The sequence below is a fragment of the Heptranchias perlo genome, chromosome 12 (assembly GCF_035084215.1).
Source record: "Heptranchias perlo isolate sHepPer1 chromosome 12, sHepPer1.hap1, whole genome shotgun sequence".
Classification (NCBI taxonomy): Eukaryota; Metazoa; Chordata; class Chondrichthyes; order Hexanchiformes; family Hexanchidae; genus Heptranchias; species Heptranchias perlo.
The window spans coordinates 71,221,188-71,240,469 of NC_090336.1; the positions used below are offsets into that span (position 1 = coordinate 71,221,188).

The 19,282-nt window shown below is 47.1% G+C and overlaps 1 protein-coding gene across 4 annotated transcripts in view; it reads right to left on the bottom strand.

The window, feature by feature from the left end:
- The window catches only part of LOC137328085 (transcriptional enhancer factor TEF-1), a 270,061-nt gene that overhangs the window by 67,438 nt on the left and 183,341 nt on the right, over positions 1–19,282 (bottom strand). For all 4 annotated transcript variants that reach the window (XM_067994247.1, XM_067994245.1, XM_067994246.1 and 1 more), the window contains exon 4: positions 3,420–3,484. In XM_067994247.1, coding sequence (XP_067850348.1) covers positions 3,420–3,484 — 65 coding nt within the window. The remainder of the gene's footprint in view (positions 1–3,419; positions 3,485–19,282) is intronic.

Consider the following 19,282-nt stretch of genomic DNA (forward strand, 5'->3'; position numbering starts at 1 on the left):
TGCACCAGTAACACAAATTGAGCGTCATCACTGCAGAAACATTCTTGCAGGGAGAACCGTGGCCGGGATTATAATATGTGTGCATTTATTTTTTGAAAATATGAAAATCGGGGGGGGGGCGGGCGGGCGGGCGGGCGGGCGGGCAGGCGGCGGGGGTTAACCGTACCGCTGCACGAATACTATTGTCATCAATTAATCGGATTGGAATATAAGCCATCCGAGAGCGAACGCACAGAGAGCGAGCATGCAGAAAAGAAAAAAACCACAGCTGTCAGCAGACTAGATTTCAATGAGAACATACGAGTCAGTAAAATCTACCGTCAGCTTTCGGCAAGGCTTCAAGTTGTCCAAATAAATAAATAAATAATATTTTTTTTTAAAAAAGACATGCGACTTCTCAAACTGCACCCCGTCTTAACCTGCAAATGAGCAATTGAAACGAAGAAGCCGTTCTCAATCCAATTAATTGATGCAAGGCTTTGTAACGTGGGACAGTTGTTAAAATATAACTCGAATCCAAGTACTCGGTCTTAAATAGAAACTCAAAGAAAAAAGATTTGCAGCAAAGGATTTTTAAAAAAATTTTTACTGCAGGGCTGGACGACGACACATCCATGTTCAAACGTACTAACCAATGGCAGGGAAATTCATCGTCACCAATGCTCAATGTCACTGATGGGGGAGATGGAGGGGGGGTGTGCTGACATAATGGGGTTTATTAACTAATGAAGAACTGAACTGTTAGTGTGGGGGATTGATCAATAAGAGTGAATAAATACTGATTGCGGATATGGCAACCGCGCCAAATACAACGTCACAAGTTGTGAATAACTCCTTAAGCACGATTTCCTGCTTGCTTTTCAAGACACGGGGCTATCAGTCCAATGAATCTAAAACATGCAATCTGTAACATAGCCTAAAACTCGTTTTAAAATCAGGTCACCTGTGCCAAACTTTCCAAAAGAGTTGACGGCCATAAAGGAGCAAAGTGATTTTAAACACTGGGTTTACACAGGAACAGGAGGAGGCCATTCAGCCCCTCGAGCCTGTTCCGTCATTGAATTAGATCAGGGCTGATCTGTATCTCAACTCCATTTACCCGCATCCCTCGACACCCTTACCCAACAAAAATCTACCGGTCTCAGTCTTGAACTGTTAATTTAAAGTTTCAAGTTAATTTTGCACTGGAATCGAGATTTCAGTACTTGGATGGGGCAGTGGAGATGGGAACCCTGGAATCATTTAAGGAACAATTAAACACTATACTCTAGGATGGTTGAGATGGGCCAAATGTCTAGCAACAGCGCCTGGAACTGATGTAACAGCATTAAAACTGAAAGCATCCTTTCAATTATAAGATATTAAGGGGAAATTATAAGATATTAAGGGGAACAGATAGGGTGGATAGAGAGAAACTATTTCCGCTGGTTGGGGATTCTAGGAGTGGGGGGCACAGTCTAAAAATTAGAGCCAGACCTTTCAGGAGCGAGATTAGAAAACATTTCTACACACAAAGGGTGGTAGAAGTTTGGAACTCTCTTCCGCAAACGGCAATTGATACTAGCTCAATTGCTAAATTTAAATCTGAGATAGATAGCTTTTTGGCAACCAAAGGTATTAAGGGATATGGGCCAAAGGCAGGTATATGGAGTTAGATCACAGATCAGCCATGATCTTATCAAATGGCGGAGCAGGCACGAGGGGCTGAATGGCCTACTCCTGTTCCTATGTTCCTAATTTAATTTCAGTCCTTTGCTCAGAGGCGTTTCCCTGGCATTAAAAAAATACTTAAACTTACATATAAGAACATAAGAAATAGGAGCAGGAGTAGGCCAATCGGCCCCTCGAGCCTGCTCCGCCATTCAATAAGATCATGGCTGATCTGATCCTAACCTCAAATCTAAATTCATGTCCAATTTCCTGCCCGCTCCCCGTAACCCCTAATTCCCTTTACTTCTAGGAAACTGTCTATTTCTGTTTTAAATTTATTTAATGATGTAGCTTCCTGGGGCAGCAAATTCCACAGACCTACTACCCTCTGAGTGAAGAAGTTTCTCCTCATCTCAGTTTTGAAAGAGCAGCCCCTTATTCTGAGATTATGCCCCCTAGTTCTAGTTTCACCCATCCTTGGGAACATCCTTACCGCATCCACCCGATCAAGCCCCTTCACAATCTTATATGTTTCAATAAGATCGCCTCTCATTCTTCTGAACTCCAATGAGTAGAGTCCCAATCCACTCAACCTCTCCTCATATGTCCACCCCCTCATCCCCGGGATTAACCGAGTGAACCTTCTTTGTACTGCCTCGAGAGCAAGTATGTCTTTTCTTAAGTAAACTTTCTCTTTACAATGACATAGCGAGAGAATGTTTTATTCAATGAGCAAGCTTGTCATTTTACTGTGACAATATCTCCCAGAGATTTTTTTTAAAATGAAGGGGGTGGGCGGGGTGTGGGAGGAGAGAGGGAGAGAGAGAGAGAGACACACACACGCACAGAACTGGCCGTCTGATGCTCCCACATCAAACCATGGCTCTGTGAGTTCTCTACCCTTCCCTGTCAAGTTAAAATCGGCATTATCCTTCGCTTGAATGGAGACGCTCCCGATTTGAAAAGGAACCCGTTAATGTGGAATATTCAGAGGTTACATCTCGTGTGGCCCTACCCCAAAAAAAAAAGTTCAATAAAATAACGCAACACGAAAAAAATTCAGTCCTTCGCCCGAACCGTTTTCCTCATTACTTTCTGTTGCCCTAAAGTGACGCGATCTAAATAATGACAGCTAGATTCATACTTGGGATATATACTTGGGGATTCTAGGAGTAGGGGGCACAGTCTAAAAATTAGACCTTTCAGGAGTGAGATTAGAAAACATTTCTACACACAAAGGGTGGTAGAAGTTTGGAACTCTCTTCCGCAAACGGCAATTGATACCAGTTCAATTGCTAAATTTAAATCTGAGATAGATAGCTTTTCGGCAACCAAAGGTATTAAGGGATATGGGCCAAAGGCAGGTATATGGAGTGAGATCACAGATCAGCCCATGATCTTATCAAATGGCGGAGCAGGCACGAGGGGCTGAATGGCCTACTCCTGTTCCTATGTTCCTAAACATGTATTAAAAAAAACCACATTTAACTGGTCTGGTGTTCATTAAAAAATAAAAGTTGCTAATCCCTGCAGCTACTTAATTAATGAACAACTGACGGAATATCCAAGGGAGATGGAAATTAACTTTTGTTTTGTGAATGTGACTGCAGTGATGACAGCAAATTACAAAAAAAAAAAATTCGAACCAAACAGTGGTACGCGACAGCTCACTGGAGCTGCAGTACAAGGCAGCCAAACGCAGCCAATTCAAGAGACACCGAGCCAATAATAGTCTCCAACATGCACATACTCCCACCGATCTATTTTACCTGCTTCCTGGTTCGTGTCTTCCCTGTCCTTAACTTGATGTACCTGGCTATCAATTCATTACGACCTGCAAAAAAAAACAGGAATAAGCGCACAGATTAGTGAGCTGCCAAAACGCGATGATTACAAACCAACGCAAAACAGGATTGAGAGAGCAGCTGGGTAAACTACCAAGTTATTACAGTCACAAATCTTGGCAAGATTTTTTTTTTTGAAAATTCCACATTTGACTTTCTGCAGAAAGTTTCGTCCGTTACATATACTCTTCATGGGGAAAGGGCTGGGGAACGAGGAATTGAAGGAGGCAAGGAAATTTCATCTGGGGCAGAAAAAAGAAACGAGTGGCGCATTCCAGCAGAGAACAGTTACCTGATCATACATAGTAGTACATTGTATTTACAGCACAGAAACAGGCCATTCGGCCCAACAGGTCCATGCCGGTGTTTATGCTCTGCCCTCCCTACTTCGTCTCATCCGATCAGCATATCCTTCTATTCCTTTCTCCTTCATGTACTTATCCAGCTCTCCCTTAAATGCGTCTATGTAAACTTTGGCGAACATATTTAATTGGACCCAAGTTTATTGATCGGCGGGAATAATACAGGCAAAGATTTGCGGGAAAAAAAACACATTTCAAATATTTTCACTAAAAAGAAATGCGTTGATCAGATTTAACTTGATGCATTACCCTAAGAAGCGAACACAGATACAAGTTTACATAGTAAGTTCCAATGTGATTGAGACAAGTTGGGTGAGGGGGCAAGAACATGGCAGATGCAGTATAACGTGGATAAATGTGAGGTTATCCACTTTGGCTGTAAAAACAGAAAGGCAGATTATTCCCTGAATGGTGATAGATTGGGAAAAGGGGAGGTGCAACGAGACCTGGGTGTCCTTGTACACCAGTCGCTGAAAGCGAGCATTCAGGTGCAGCAAGCAGTTAGGAAGGCGAATGGTCTGTTGGCCTTCATTGCAAGAGGATTTGAGTACAGGAACAGGGATGTCTTACTGCAGTTATACAGGGCCTTGGTGAGACCACATCTGGAGTATTGTGTGCAGTTTTGGTCTCCTTATCTGAGGAAGGATGTCCTTGCCATGGAAGGAGTGCAACGAAGGTTTACCAGACTGATTCCTGGGATGGCAGGACTGACGTATGAGGAGAGATTGGATCGACTAAGCCTATATTCACAAGAGTTTAGAAGAATGAGAGGTGATCTCATCGAAACATATCAAATTCCAACAGGACTAGACAGACTAGATGCAGGGAGGATGTTCCCGATGGCTGGGGAGTCCAGAACCAGGGGTCACAGTCTCAGGATACGGGGTATGCCATTTAGAACCGAGATGAGGAGAAATTTCTTCACTCAGAGGGTGGTGAACCTGTGGAATTCTCTACCACAGAAGGCAGTGGAGGCCAAGTCATTAGATGTATTCAAGAAGGAGATAGATATATTTCTTAATGCTGAAGGGATCAAGGGATACGGGGAAAGAGCGGGAACAGGGTACTGAGTTAGACGATCAGCCGTGATCATTTTGAACGGCGGAGCGGGCCCGAGGGGCCGAATGGCCTACTCTCGCTCCTATTTTCCATGTTGCTGAGTTACTCAGAGCCGAGGTTTCAGCAACGTAAGCATCGGAACTGCAGCAAAGGAGAAAAAAAAAACTTGGATTTACATAGTGCCTTTCATGACCTCAGGACATCCTCAAAGCGCTCAGGGACGAGGGCTGCAATAAATCCAGAGTCACAGCCTGGCTTGATCCCAGAGCGAAGTGGAGTGCGACTCCCTCTTCCAGGTTTGGTGCAGCCACTTTGCGACGTCAGCACGTTCGGCCCATCGTGCCTGTGCTGGCTCTTTGAAAGAGCTATCCCATCAGTCCCGCAGATTTTTCCTTTTCAAGTATTTATCCGATCCCCTTTGGAAAGCTGCCGTTGAAGCCGCTTCCGCCGCCCTTTCAGGCCAGCGCGTTCCGGATCGTGACAACTCGCCGCCGAAATAAACGCCTCCTCGTCTCCCCCCCCCCCCCGCCCCCCCCCGCCCCCCTCCCCCTCGTTGCTGCGGTCGCAGATGGGGAGGTTTCGAGAGTGCAACTGAAGCTTCAATCAGAAAATGGAACTTCAGAATCTATCGGGGTGGAGCTCGGGTTTCAGGTCCAGGAAAACCGAGACGCCGCGGGATTGGGGCCGGATCTGCGAGACACCGTTCGCCAAATTTAGGTCGCAGAAAATGTATCCGTTTACCAATGTAAAATAACTAAACGCAACAACAACAAATTGCATTTATATAGAGCCTTTAGCGTAGTCTGTCTTTTTTATTCGTTCATGGGATGTGGGCGTCGCTGGCGAGGCCGGCATTTATTGCCCATCCCTAATTGCCCTTGAGAAGGTGGTGGTGAGCCGCCTTCTTGAACCGCTGCAGTCCGTGTGGTGACGGTTCTCCCACAGTGCTGTTAGGAAGGGAGTTCCAGGATTTCGACCCAGCGACGATGAAGGAACGGCCGATATATTTCCAAGTCGGGACGGTGTGCGACTTGGGAGGGGAACGTGCAGGTGGTGTTGTTCTCCAACGTGCCTGCTGCCCTTGTCCTTCTAGGTGGTAGAGGTCGCGGGTTTGGGAGGCGCTGTCGAAGAAGCCTTGGCGAGTCGCTGTGGATGGTACACACTGCAGCCGCTGTAGTAAAATGTCCCAAGGCGCTTCACAGGAGCGCGGTCAAACTGAACTTGACACCGAGCCAGATAAGGAGACATTAGGACAGGTAGGTCGGTTTTAAGGAGCTTCTTAAAGGAGGAGAGAGAGAGAGAGAGAGAGACGGAGAGGTTTAGGGAGGGAATCCCAGAGCCTGGGGTTCAGGCAGCTGAAGGCACGCCCGCCAATGGCGGAACGATTAAAATGGGGGCCTGCGCAAGAGGCAAGAATTGGAGGAGCGCAGAGATCTCGGAGGGTTGCAGGGGCTGGAGGAGGTGACAGAGATAGGGAGGGGGGGTGAGGCCGTGGAGGGATTTGAAAACAAGGATGAGAATTTTAAAATCGAGGCGTTGCCGGACAGGGAGCCGGTGGAATTCACATGGAATCAGATCTGCGCAAGTGAACGTAGCCCATCCTGCAGGCCAACAATGGTGTTCAGATTGGACGATCTCTCCCCTCCGACCATTAGTCTCTGCATCATGTACCTTCCCCAGTTGAGGGCAGGCTCGAGTCCAACATCCAGGCCCTCCCCTGACACTTCCCTCCGGAGGGCTGCTTGGGATGTTCTGATTTTTCCTCCTTGCGGAGGGGTTTGGGGGGGGGAGGGGGGGCGGGGTGGGTTGAACCCAGTACCTCTGTTTGGCGATTGCAACGTGGTTGAGCCTGCGAATGTGAGGCGGAGAGGAGGGGAGGGGGACTACGTGGGCCGCTCTGTGTTCGACCCTCAGGCAGAGAGCGCTGTACTGCCGTCGAGTTGACTGACAATAGCCGGGAGGCACCCGCACGGTCTTTAAGTGCTCGACCGCTAGCAGTTCAAAGAACATAACACAGTTAAAGTGTTACCACTTCTTCAAAGCTCGAAGATTTAATCGGAATTCAAAGTGGCTCCATTTACCCCCCCCGACCCGCCGACTACTGGTCTTAACTTTCTCTAATAATTTACTTGTTTCGGAACAGAAGAAAACAAATTGAAGAGGGAACGCTCCGATTCCAGAAACACCTGTCCCAGCTGCGAGACGGGATGTGCTGCAAAACGGCAGGAGGTATCACTCAGACACAGTCCTCTTGTTTGAGTTCATGTAAAAACTCTTCTAGTGCCGAGCTTGGCTCAGTCGGAAGCGTCTTTGCTTCTGAGTCACAAAGTTGTGGGTTTGAGCCCCACTTCGGGATTTGAGCTCATGAGCCGGGCTGACACTTCGGGCCGAGGGGGGCGCAGTCAAGAGGTGTCACCTTTGGGATGAGACATTGAGGCAAGGCCCTTTCTGGGAGGGGCTTGGGTATTTGTTAAGGATTTACGGCACTGGGAACATTTCTGGCACCAAGACCAATATTCCCCCCACAAGCCAACTCCACCAAAAGCAGAGCGACTGGTCGAACACACGAATTAAGAGCAGGAGTCGGCCATTCGGCCCCTCGAGCCTGCTCTGCCATTTGCTAAGATCATGGCTGATCTGATGGTGACCTCAACCCTACTTTCCCGCCGACCTACTATAACCTTTGGCTCCCTTGTTAATCAGGAATCTATCTAACTCAGCCTTAAAAATATTCAACACCATCCAGGACAAAGCAGCCCGCTTGATTGGCACCCCATCCACCACCCTAAACATTCGCTCCCTTCACCACCGGCGCACTGTGGCTGCAGTGTGTACCATCCACAGGATGCACTGCAGCAACTCGCCAAGGCTTCTTCGACAGCACCTCCCAAACCCGCGACCTCTACCACCTAGAAGGACAAGGGCAGCAGGCACATGGGAACAACACCACCTGCACGTTCCCCTCCAAGTCACACACCATCCCGACTTGGAAATATATCGCCGTTCCTTCATCGTCGCTGGGTCGAAATCCTGGAACTCCCTTCCTAACAGCACTGTGGGAGAACCTTCACCACACGGACTGCAGCGGTTCAAGAAGGCGGCTCACCACCACCTTCTCAAGGGGGCAATTAGGGACGGGCAATAAATGCCGGCCTCGCCAGCGACGCCCACGTCCCGCGAACGAATAATAAAAAAAAAATGTGATGACCCTGCCTCCACCGCTCTCCGGGGAAGGGAGTTCCACAGACTCACGACCCTCTGGTCATTCATCTCATCGCTGTTTGTGAGACCTTGCTGCGTGCAAAATGACAGCTGTGTTTACCTGTGTGACGCTCCAATGTAACTCACTGCATCTGAAGTGCTTTCAGACATTTCCGACTGACTTGGTGCGGATGGAAAGAAAGAAAAAGGTTTGCATTTATTTAGCGCCTTTCCCGACCTCAGGCCGTCCCAAAGCGTTTTACAGCCAATGAAGTACTTTTGAAGTGCAGTCACTGTCGTAATGTAGGAAACGCAGCAGCCAATTTGCGCACAGCAAGCTCCCACAAACAGCAATGTGATAACGGGCAGATAATCTGTGTTAGTGATGTCTGACGGATAAATACTGGCCCCAGGAGAACTCCCCGACACTTCTAAATGGCGCCACGCGATTTTTTTTTTTACGTCCAATGGCGTTGAAGCGAGAGGGCAGGCGTGGCCTCGGTTTAACACCCTCACCCAAGAGACGGCACCCTCCGACAGTGCAGCACTCCCTCAGTACTGGCACTGGGATTGTGTGCGCTCAAGTCTCTGGAGTGGGACTCGAACCCCGCGGCCTTCTGACTCGAGACGGGAAGAGTGCGACCCCACTGATTCCTGTAAAAAAATATATAAATAAAAGGAAATCCTTTTCCCTTCCTTTACACAATTAACGCTTCCACTGTGACCCAGTAGATGGCATTCATTTCGTAACATCAACCATGAAAACGTGCGACGATAACTGGTAAACTATATAAAAATTACTTTTTGATAAAGGGTTGAACAGGATGCAACAGCTCCACCAACAATCCAAATGAATTTTTTTTCATCCATTTATTTTCTTCCCCTGTGGAAGTAATGGTTTACATTCCATGCATAAATTAAAATCTCAGCAAGCCAGGGACGATCCACCTCCTACACAGCGTACTGTTCAAAGGGATGCGTCGCGCTGGTATAATTGAGTGCCTGACATGCTAAAACGTCCCCCAATGCGCTTCACAGGAGCTGCAGTCAGACAAGCTATGACACCGAGCCACGTAGGGAGATATAAGGACAGGTAGGTTTTAAGGAGCTTCTTAAAGGAGGAGAGGAGGGAGAGAGGGAATTCCAGAGCTCAGGGCCCCCGGGCAGCCGAAGGCACGGCCGCCAATGGCGGAGCGAAGGAAATCGGGGGGGGGGATGGGACACGCGCAAGAGGCCGGAACTGGAGGAGCGCAGTTGTACCTGCAGCTTGGATTTACGACAGGCCTGTGCCCCCACGTCACTGGCCTGTGTTCAGGGCTGTTTGCGTTGTCAGCGTTTCCTGCTTGTCAACGGTTGACGTGTATGGCTTCAGTCCAATCCTTATTAAAAAAAAACGACCCTGGAAAATTTACAAGCACCTTCGAACATGCAAAGTTCCCCAAACAGCGATTAAACTCTCGACCGAGTTCAGATATTTTGTTTTTTTTTACTTGAAGCAATTCAGAGTGCGTGTCTCTACTTGTGGGAGAGTCCAAAAACTAAGGGTCATAAATATAAGATAATCACTAATAAATCCAGGAGAAACTTCTTTACTCAAGAGAGCGGTGAGAATGTGGAACTCGCTCCCACAAGGAGTGGTTGAGGCGAATAGCAGAGACGCATTTAAGAACATAAGAAATAGGAGCAGGAGTAGGCCAATCGGCCCCTCGAGCCTGCTCCGCCATTCAATAAGATCATGTGCTGATCTGATCCTAACCTCAAATCTAAATTCATGTCCAATTTCCTGCCCGCTCCCCGTAACCCCTAATTCCCTTTATTTCCAGGAAACTGTCGATTTCTGTTTTAAATTTATTTTTATTTTAAGGGGAAGCCGGATAAACACATGAGGGAGAAAGGAATAGAAGGATATGCTGACAGGGTGAGATGAGGTAGGGAGGGAGGAGGCTCGTGTGGAGCATAAAGACCAGCACGGGCCAGTTGGGCTGAACGGCCTGTTTCTGTGCTGTAAATTCAATGCAATTCCATACAACCAGATTGGAACATAGAAGGCCATTCGGCCCCTCGAGCCTGTTCCGCCATTCAATTAGATCACGGCGGATCTGTACCTTAACTCCGTCTACCCACCTTGGTTCTGCAACTGGGGCCTTAAAAGGGACAGGGAGGTGGGATCAGATCCTCATGTGCTTGCATGCTCCCAGGGAGGTCGTCCTAGGTGAAATGAGTCCGTGGACCGTCAACCCAGTTCCCAAGCAGGCACAAATCTACCTGATCCCACAGCTCCAGTGGAAAAGCTAATTCCGCAGCTGTGGCTCAGCGGGTCGCACTCTCACCTCTGCAGTTATATAAGGTATTGGTGGGACCGCACCTGGAATACTGCATACAGTTTTGGTGTCCACACTGAAGAAAAGACATACTTGCTCTCGAGGCAGTACAAAGAAGGGTTCACTCGGTTAATCCCGGGGATGAGGGGGCGGACATATGAGGAGAGGTTGAGTAGATTGGGACTCTACTCATTGGAGTTCAGAAGAATGAGAGGCGATCTTATTGAAACGTATAAGATTGTGAAGGGGCTTGATCGGGTGGATGCGGTAAGGATGTTCCCAAGGGGTGGGTGAAACTAGAACGAGGGGGCATAATCTTAGAATAAGGGGCTGCTCTTTCAAAACTGAGATGAGGAGAAACTTCTTCACTCAGAGGGTAGTAGGTCTGTGGAATTTGCTGCCCCAGGAAGCTCCATCATTAAATAAATTTAAAACAGAAACAGACAGTTTCCTGGAAGTAAAGGGAATTAGGGGTTACGGGGAGCGGGCAGGAAATTGGACATGAATTTAGATTTGAGGTTAGGATCAGATCAGCCATGATCTTATTGAATGGCGGAGCAGGCTCGAGGGGCCGATTGGCCGACTCCTGCTCCTATTTCTTATGTTCTTATGAGTCGGAAGTTCGTAGGTTCAAGTCCCACTCCAGAGGCTCGAGCACATAATCTAAACTGAGGGAGCGCTGCACCGTCTTTCAGGTGAGATGGTAACCGAGGCCCTATCTGCCCTCTCAGATCGACGTAAAGGACCCCATGGCCACTATTTAAAGATGAGCAGGGGAGTTCTCCACGGGGCCAATATCCAACATCACTTTTTGGTCATTGGATCTTGCTGTGCGCAAATTGGCCGCCGCGTTTCCTACATTACAACAGTGGCTACACTTCAAAGGTACTTTTCATTGGCTGTAAAACGCTTTGGGACCTCCTGAGATTACACAAATTGGGGTTGTATTCTCCGGAGTTTCGAAGGTTAAGGGGTGATCTGATTGAAGTTTATAAGATATTAAGGGGAACGGATAGGGTGGATAGAGAGAAACTATTTCCGCTGGTTGGGGATTCTAGGAGTAGGGGGCACAGTCTAAAAATTAGAGCCAGACCTTTCAGGAGCGAGATTAGAAAACATTTCTACACACAAAGGGTGGTAGAAGTTTGGAACTCTCTTCCGCAAACGGCAATTGATGCTCGCTCAATTGCTAAATTTAAATCTGAGATAGATAGCTTTTTGGCAACCAAAGGTATTAAGGGATATGGGCCAAAGGCAGGTATATGGAGTCAGATCACAGATCAGCCGTGATCTCATTGAATGGCGGAGCAGGCTCGAGGGGCCGAATGGCCTACTCCTGCTCCTATCTCTTATGGTCCTTGGCTTTTTTTCTCTCTCAGGGACCTCTGGTATCCATCTCGTAGGGAACCTCTCTCACTCTCCCTTCTCACAAGCACCCTATCTGCATGAGTGGTGGCATCACATGACACAGTCATCATCCAACGCAATCATCGTGCATTAAAGTCAAATTTCCTGCTCTCTGAAGAGCTGTGTTGAGTGACGGGGGCATCTCATTCACCCCTTGGAAAGTGCACGTGTGTGAGTGCGCGGCAGTGCTGGAGTGTGCGACTGTGGGTTCGAGTCCCACTCCAGAGACTTGAGCACAAAATCTAGGTTGACACTCCCAGTGCAGTGCTGAGGGAGTGCTGCACCGTCGGAGGTGCCGTCTTTCGGATGAGACGTTAAACCGGGGTCTGCCCTCTCAGGTGGACGTAAACGGTCGCAAAGGCCACTATTTCAAAGAAGAGTTCTCCCCGGTGTCCTGGGCCAACATTTACCCCTCAAGCCAACATCACTAAAAACAAAACTGATTATCTGATCATTTAGGCGATCTTATTGAAACATATAAGATTGTGAAGGGGCTTGATCGGGTGGATGCGGTAAGGATGTTCCCAAGGGTGGGTGAAACTAGAACTAGGGGGCATAATCTTAGAATAAGGGGCTGCTCTTTCAAAACTGAGATGAGGAGAAACTTCTTCACTCAGAGGGTAGTAGGTCTGCGGAATTTGCTGCCCCAGGAAGCTACATCATTGAATAAATTTAAAACAGAAATAGACAGTTTCCTGGAAGTAAAGGGAATAAGGGGTTACGGGGAGCGGGCAGGAAATTGGACATGAATTTCGATTTGAGGTTAGGATCAGATCAGCCATGATCTTATTGAATGGCGGAGCAGGCTCGAAGGGGCCGACTGGCCAACTCCTGCTCCTGTTTCTTCTGTTCTCATCACACTGCTGTTTGCGGGATCTTGCTGTGCACAAATTGGCCGCCGCGTGTTGTCCCTGCGTTGCAACAATTCAAAAAAGTACTTAATTGGCTGTAAAGCATCTTGGGATATCCTGAGGTGGTGAAAAGTGCTGTGTAAATGGGAGTGTTTCTTCCTTTTTAAAAAAAAAATTTGCAAATGCAGCCTCCAGGTTTGACCCTGAAAGTTCCCCAGAAAGAAGTGACAATATCTCCATTCCTATCTGAGTTATTTTTTTTTCTCTCTCTGGCGTGGATCTTCTCCCAGCTCGTCTTGCCTTCATGGGGATCAGGTCTTCTGAGCATCACTATACTGCAAGCAGTCCAGAGGACAGGACTGCCTTTGTTGAAGCCTTGAACCACATTTAAATAGCAGCAGGCGTTTCTTTAAAAAAAAATCTGCTGGAAATTAAATTTTAAAGAGAGTTTTAATTATACATTTTTAATTGGAAGATTGTTGGTGGTGGAACCACAATATTATTGACTTTGCTGCCAGCCTCAATTAGAGAATGCAGCTCTTGCAAGATTTGGATTACAGATTCAACAGCGAAACGCAACTTTGGGTTCTCAAAAAGATGGAACTTGCATTCAGACAGAGCCTTTCAGGACGTCCCAAAGGGGCTTTACAGTCAATTTTTGAAGCGTAGTCACTGTTGTAATGTCGGAAACGTGGCAGCCAAATAGCGCACAGCGAGATCCCACAATGAGATAATGACCTGTTTCTCAGTGATGCTGGTTGAGGTATTAAAATTGGCCGGGACACGAGTGGGGCGGGGGAGGGGGGGGGGGGAAAGTCCCCCTGCTCTTCTTCGAATAGTGCCAGGGGATCCTCGAGAGGGCAGACCTCGGTTTAACGTCTCATCCGAAAGACGCCACCTCCGACAGTGCAGCGCTCCCTCAGTCCTGCACCGGGGAGCGTCAGCCTCCGGCGGATCGTGTGCTCGAGTCTCCGCGGCGGGACTCGAACCTTCTGAGGTGAGAGCGCTGCTCGCCGAGCCACGGCCGCAGCCTCGAAGGAAAAAAAAACTGCACCGCGAACCAGCCCCCTGAGCCATGATGTGGAGATGCCGGTGATGGACTGGGGTTGACAATTGTAAACAATTTTACAACACCAAGTTATAGTCCAGCAATTTTATTTTAAATTCACAAGCTTTCGGAGACTTCCTCCTTCCTCAGGTAAATGTACACAACTTCACAGGGAGCGTATTGGCAAAGGAGTTTCAGTTCATTTGGACGGTTATCTCGATTAGTATCCAGTCCCAGGGCGAGCTGCAGGTTTTCAATTATCAGGTTAACTGCGCGGATTTTTAAAAAAAAACACAAGTGTCAAAGGACATTAATTATGCGCAAACAGCTGTTAAGGACGGTTAGAAGTTCAAAGCTTGAAGGGATACCGAAATTATTTGCTTGTGCTGACTTGCACATTCATCCAAATATTAGTCACCAACAATCCTGTGTGTTTCACGTTTCTGTTTGACGTTCCAGACAGACAAAACACAGAGAGGCGAGAATATTTTTTTTTTAAAAATCGCTTCTCGGGATGCGGGTGAGACTGAAGTGGGCAGAGTTAAGTCGCCCTGAAGGGTTTTGAGGCAACTTGAGACAAACTAAGCAAGAACTTGAAATATGACCGGGGGGATACTGCCGTCGAAACATTTAACACCTTTTCCCAAAACCCGATTCAGATGGTTGTAAAAATAACTGGGTCCACATCTTTGCTAAAATAGCAGAGAATTCCAGGTGGACTCATTAAGCATTTGTGCACAAGTGCCCCCCCCGCAAACAGATTCCAGGGCTTAAGTCAAGTGTCAGCCGAGTTCAGCGGGCGACATTCTCACCTCCGGCGTAAAGTCCTGGGTTCAAGTCCCACTTGTGTACTTGAGCCCCGTAATCCAGGCTAATGCTTCAATGCAGCGCGGAGGGGGGAGTGCTGCACTGTCGGAGGTGCCGTCGTTCAAAAACGAGACGTTAAACTGAGGCCCCGTCCGCCCCCTCAAGTGGACGTAAAAGATCCCAATGCCGCTATTTCGAAGAGGAGCGGGGGGGGTGGGTGGGGGATTTCTCCCCTGGCCGCCATCGTTCCTCTCTCAGCCAACATCACTAAAACAGACGGCCATTCATCAGAAATCGATGTAGATGGAATTGTGTTGCACGTACAGGCAATAACGTTATTTCGACACGGTAGAGAGGGAAAAAGGATTTCCACTGGTTGATGAGTTGCTAGCAGGAAGGCATTAATTTAAGATCACCTTAAATAATGAAGTGGAGATGCCGGTGATGGACTGGGGTTGACAACTGTGAACAATTTTACAACACCAAGTTATAGTCCAACGATTTTATTTGAAATTTACAAGCTTTCGGAGGCTTCTTCCTTCCTCAGGTAAATGTCAGGAACTCCTCGAAGCCTACGCATTTATAAATCACAGAACAATACATGGTGATTACAGATAGTCTTTGCAACTGCCCGTTGCCAAGGCAATCACAGTGTTCAGACAGAGGGGTGTTACCTACAGAGCCCCCGAATATACAGTCAACAAAAAAAACAAACAGAAAAAAAACAGAGAGAGAGAGAGGCAGAAACATCCGGAAGGCAGAGAAAGGTTACGTGTAGCGTGACATGAACCCAAGATCCCGGTTGAGGCCTCAACCCAGATCTTGGGTTGACGTCACGCTACATGGAACCCCACCAGCAAACAAAAGCTATCTGTTTTTAATATAACGGGCCATTTGCTGGCTCGCTCTGCCTTCCGGATGTTTCTGCCTCTCTCTCTCTCTCTGTTTTTTTTCTGTTTGTTTTTTTTTTGTTGACTGTATATTCGGGGGCTCTGTAGGTAACACCCCTCTGTCTGAACACTGTGATTGCCTTGGCAACGGGCAGTTGCAAAGACTGTCTGTAATCACCATGTATTGTTCTGTGATTTATAAATGCGTAGGCTTCGAGGAGTTCCTGACATTTACCTGAGGAAGGAGGGAGCCTCCGAAAGCTTGTAAATTTCAAATAAAATCGTTGGACTATAACTTGGTGTTGTAAAATTGTTTACAATTAAATAATGAAGGAAGAGGTTTGGAGAAACCTTTTTGTTAATATACAGAGGGTTGTTAGGACATGGAACGTCCTGTCAGGAACAGCGAGGGAAGCAGAATCCACGATAGATTTTAAACGGGAAGTGGATAAATTAAAATTTAAACGGGTGTGAGGAAAGAGCAAGGGAATGGGACTAACTGGACAGCTCTTTCAGAGAGCCAGCACAGGCACGATGGCTTCCTTCACTGCTGTAAAATTCTATGATATTATTCAGTATATTACAGTACTTTCCGTGATTCCAATAATAATCCCTTGGGAGAACAAAGTTTCAAAAATGAAAAAAAATAATACTTTAAGTCTGTGTATCACTCAACTCCACGTGAAACATTACAATACATTTGGTACAAAACTTTTAACAGTGTTGACTTCTGTTCCAGTTTTATTTCAAAGCACTTTCTTTTCAATGCTGCGCAGATTAAACAACGTAGAGACAACTACACAAAGAAAGGCTTGCATTTACATAGCGACTTTTAAAACCTCAGGACGTGCCAAAGTGCTTCACAGCCAATTAAGTAGGAACATAGGAACAGGAGTAGGCCATTCAGCCCCTCGTGCCTGCTCCGCCATTTGATAAGATCATGGGCTGATCTGTGATCTAACTCCATATACCTGCCTTTGGCCCATATCCCTTAATACCTTTGGTTGCCAAAAAGCTATCTATCTCAGATTTAAATTTAGCTATTGAGCCAGTATCAATTGCCGTTTGCGGAAGAGAGTTCCAAACTTCTACCACCCTTTCTGTGTAGAAATGTTTTCTAATCTCACTCCTGAAAGGTCTGGCTCTAATATTTAGACTGTGCCCCCTACTCCTAGAATCCCCAACCAGCGGAAATAGTTTCTCTCTATCCACCCTATCCGTTCCCCTTAATATCTTATAAACTTCGATCAGATCACCCCTTAACCTTCGAAACTCCAGAGAATACAACTCCAATTTGTGTAATCTCTCCTCGTAACTTAACCCTTGAAGTCCGGGTATCATTCTAGTAAACCTACGCTGCACTCCCTCCAAGGCCAATATGTCCTTCCGAAGGTGCGGTGCCCAGAACTTTTTTTAAAAAAAAGCGTAGTCACTGTTGTAATGTCGGAAACGCAGCAGCCAATTTGCACACAGCAAGATCCCACAAACAGCAATGTGATAACAATGTGTTTCAGTGGTGTCGGTTGAGGGACAAGTGTTGGACAGGACACTGGGGAGAACTCCCGTCTGCTCTAACGGGTGGATGTAAAAGACCCCACGGCCGCTACTCGAAGAAGAGCAGGGAGTTCTCCCCAGCGTCCTGGGGCCAATGTTTATCCCTCAGCAAGCATCACTAAAAAACAGGTGATCCGGCCATTACCTCACCGCTGTTTGTGGGATCTTGCTGTGCGCAAATTGGCTGCCACATTACCACGGTGACCGCGCTTCAAAAGCATTTCATCGGCTGTAAAGCACTTTGGGACGCCCTGCGGTCACGAAAGGCGCTATACAAATGCAAGTCTTCCTCTGTTTCTAGTGCAACGAAAGCAGAAGAGACTCCCCAAAATATCGGCGCAGAGGTCCGAGGCTCGTTGAGGGCCAGCTATAAATGCTCGTTTCGAGGAGTGCCAGAATTCGGTTTCCCCTCCTGAAGTTGAGTAACGGAGAGTCGATATGAAAACTATGTTTGTGAAATCAATTTGCGCCCTTAATATGGTTATGACAGCTTCTGCAGTCAATCTCGCACCTGCACTCCTACACTTGTGGTGTTACAGGGTCAGCATGGTACCGGCTTCATTATAATTGGGAAAAAAAAAATCTTCCATCGGTGCTTCGGAATTGGTAAAAACAAAGCAAAATTAGCAGCTGTTTGCCCGAGCACTGCAATCAGTTTTTGTATTGAAAGTAACGTACAAAATGACATCCCGATTGCAGGTTACGGTCAGATATTCTTATTCGTCTCATCAATTTTCTCCATCCATCTCCCTGACCCATTGAATGCCGAGACTCCTTGCTGGCTACAGTCCCACGAGGGCAACTCTCCCTCCAGTGCCTCGTTTAAACAACCATTATCCGTTAAAAAAAAATCCCAAGGCACTATTCGAAGAGTTCTCCCCTGGTATCCTGGCCGATATTAATCCCTCACCCATCACTGACATGACAGATCATCTGGTCGTTTATTTATCACGTTGCTGTTTGTGGGATCTTGCTGTGCACAAATTGGCCGCCCCCCCATTTCCCACATTGTACAGAAATAGACAGTTTCCCGGAAGTAAAGGGAATTAGGGGTTACGGGGAGCGGGCGGGAAATTGGACATGAATTTAGATTTGAGGTTAGGATCAGATAAGCCATGATCTTATTGAATGGCGGTGCAAGCTCGAGGGGCCGATTGGCCTACTCCTGCTCCTATTTCTTATGTTCTTAAGGCTGGAAAAAATCAACACCAGGTTATAGACTCAGATACCACCATCACACGAGAGGACACCACCCACCAGGTACATGGTTCATACTCCTGTGACTCGGCCAACGTTGTCTACCTCATACGTTGCAGGAAAGGATGCCCCAAAGCATGGTACATTGGCGAGACCATGCAGACGCTGCGACAACGGATGAACGGACACCGCGCAACAATCGCCAGACAGGAGGGAACCCTTCCAGTCGGGGAACACTTCAGCAGTCAAGGACATTCAGCCACCGATCTTCGGGTAAGCGTTCTCCAAGGCTGCCTTCAAGACACATGACAACGCAAAATTGTCGAACAGAAATTGATAGCCAAGTTCCGCACCCATGAGGACGGCCTCAACCGGGATCTTGGGTTCATGTCACGCTACACGTAACCCTACCAGCGAATAAAAGTTATCTGTTTTTAATACAACGGGTCATTCTCTGTCTTTCTCTTCCTTTCGGATGTTTCACTCTCTCTCTCTGTCTTTTGTTCTGGCCGTTTGTCTATTCGGTGGTCCTGTAGGTAACACCTCTCTGTCTGAACACTTTGATTGCCTTGACAACGGGCAGTTGGAAAGATTATCTGTAATCACCAGGTATTGTTCTCTGACTATAAATGCGAAACGTTCAAGGATTTAATTTCCACATTCACCTGACGAAGGAGGAAGCCTCCGAAGGTTTGTGATTTTCAAATAAATTTGTTGGACTATAACCTGGTGTTGTAAGATTCTTTACATTTACACAAGTGAAGGTTTTTTTTCCAAAATGTATTTGATCTTGGGGATGAGGGTGACGCAGGTAAGCCAATATTTGTTGCCCATCCCTAGTTCACCTAAGGACATTAAGAATCACCCACATCGTGTGGGACTGGAGTTACACGTCGGCTGGATTGGGGAGGATTGACAAGTTCCATCCCCTAAAGTAGGTTAGTGACCCTGTTGAGTTTTTACATCAACCCAATAGCTTTCACGGTCATTTTCCTGGTGCTAGCCTACAGATTATCATTTATTTATCACATTGCTGTTTGTGGGATCTTGCTGTGCACAAATTGGCTGCCTCGTTTCCCACATTACAACAG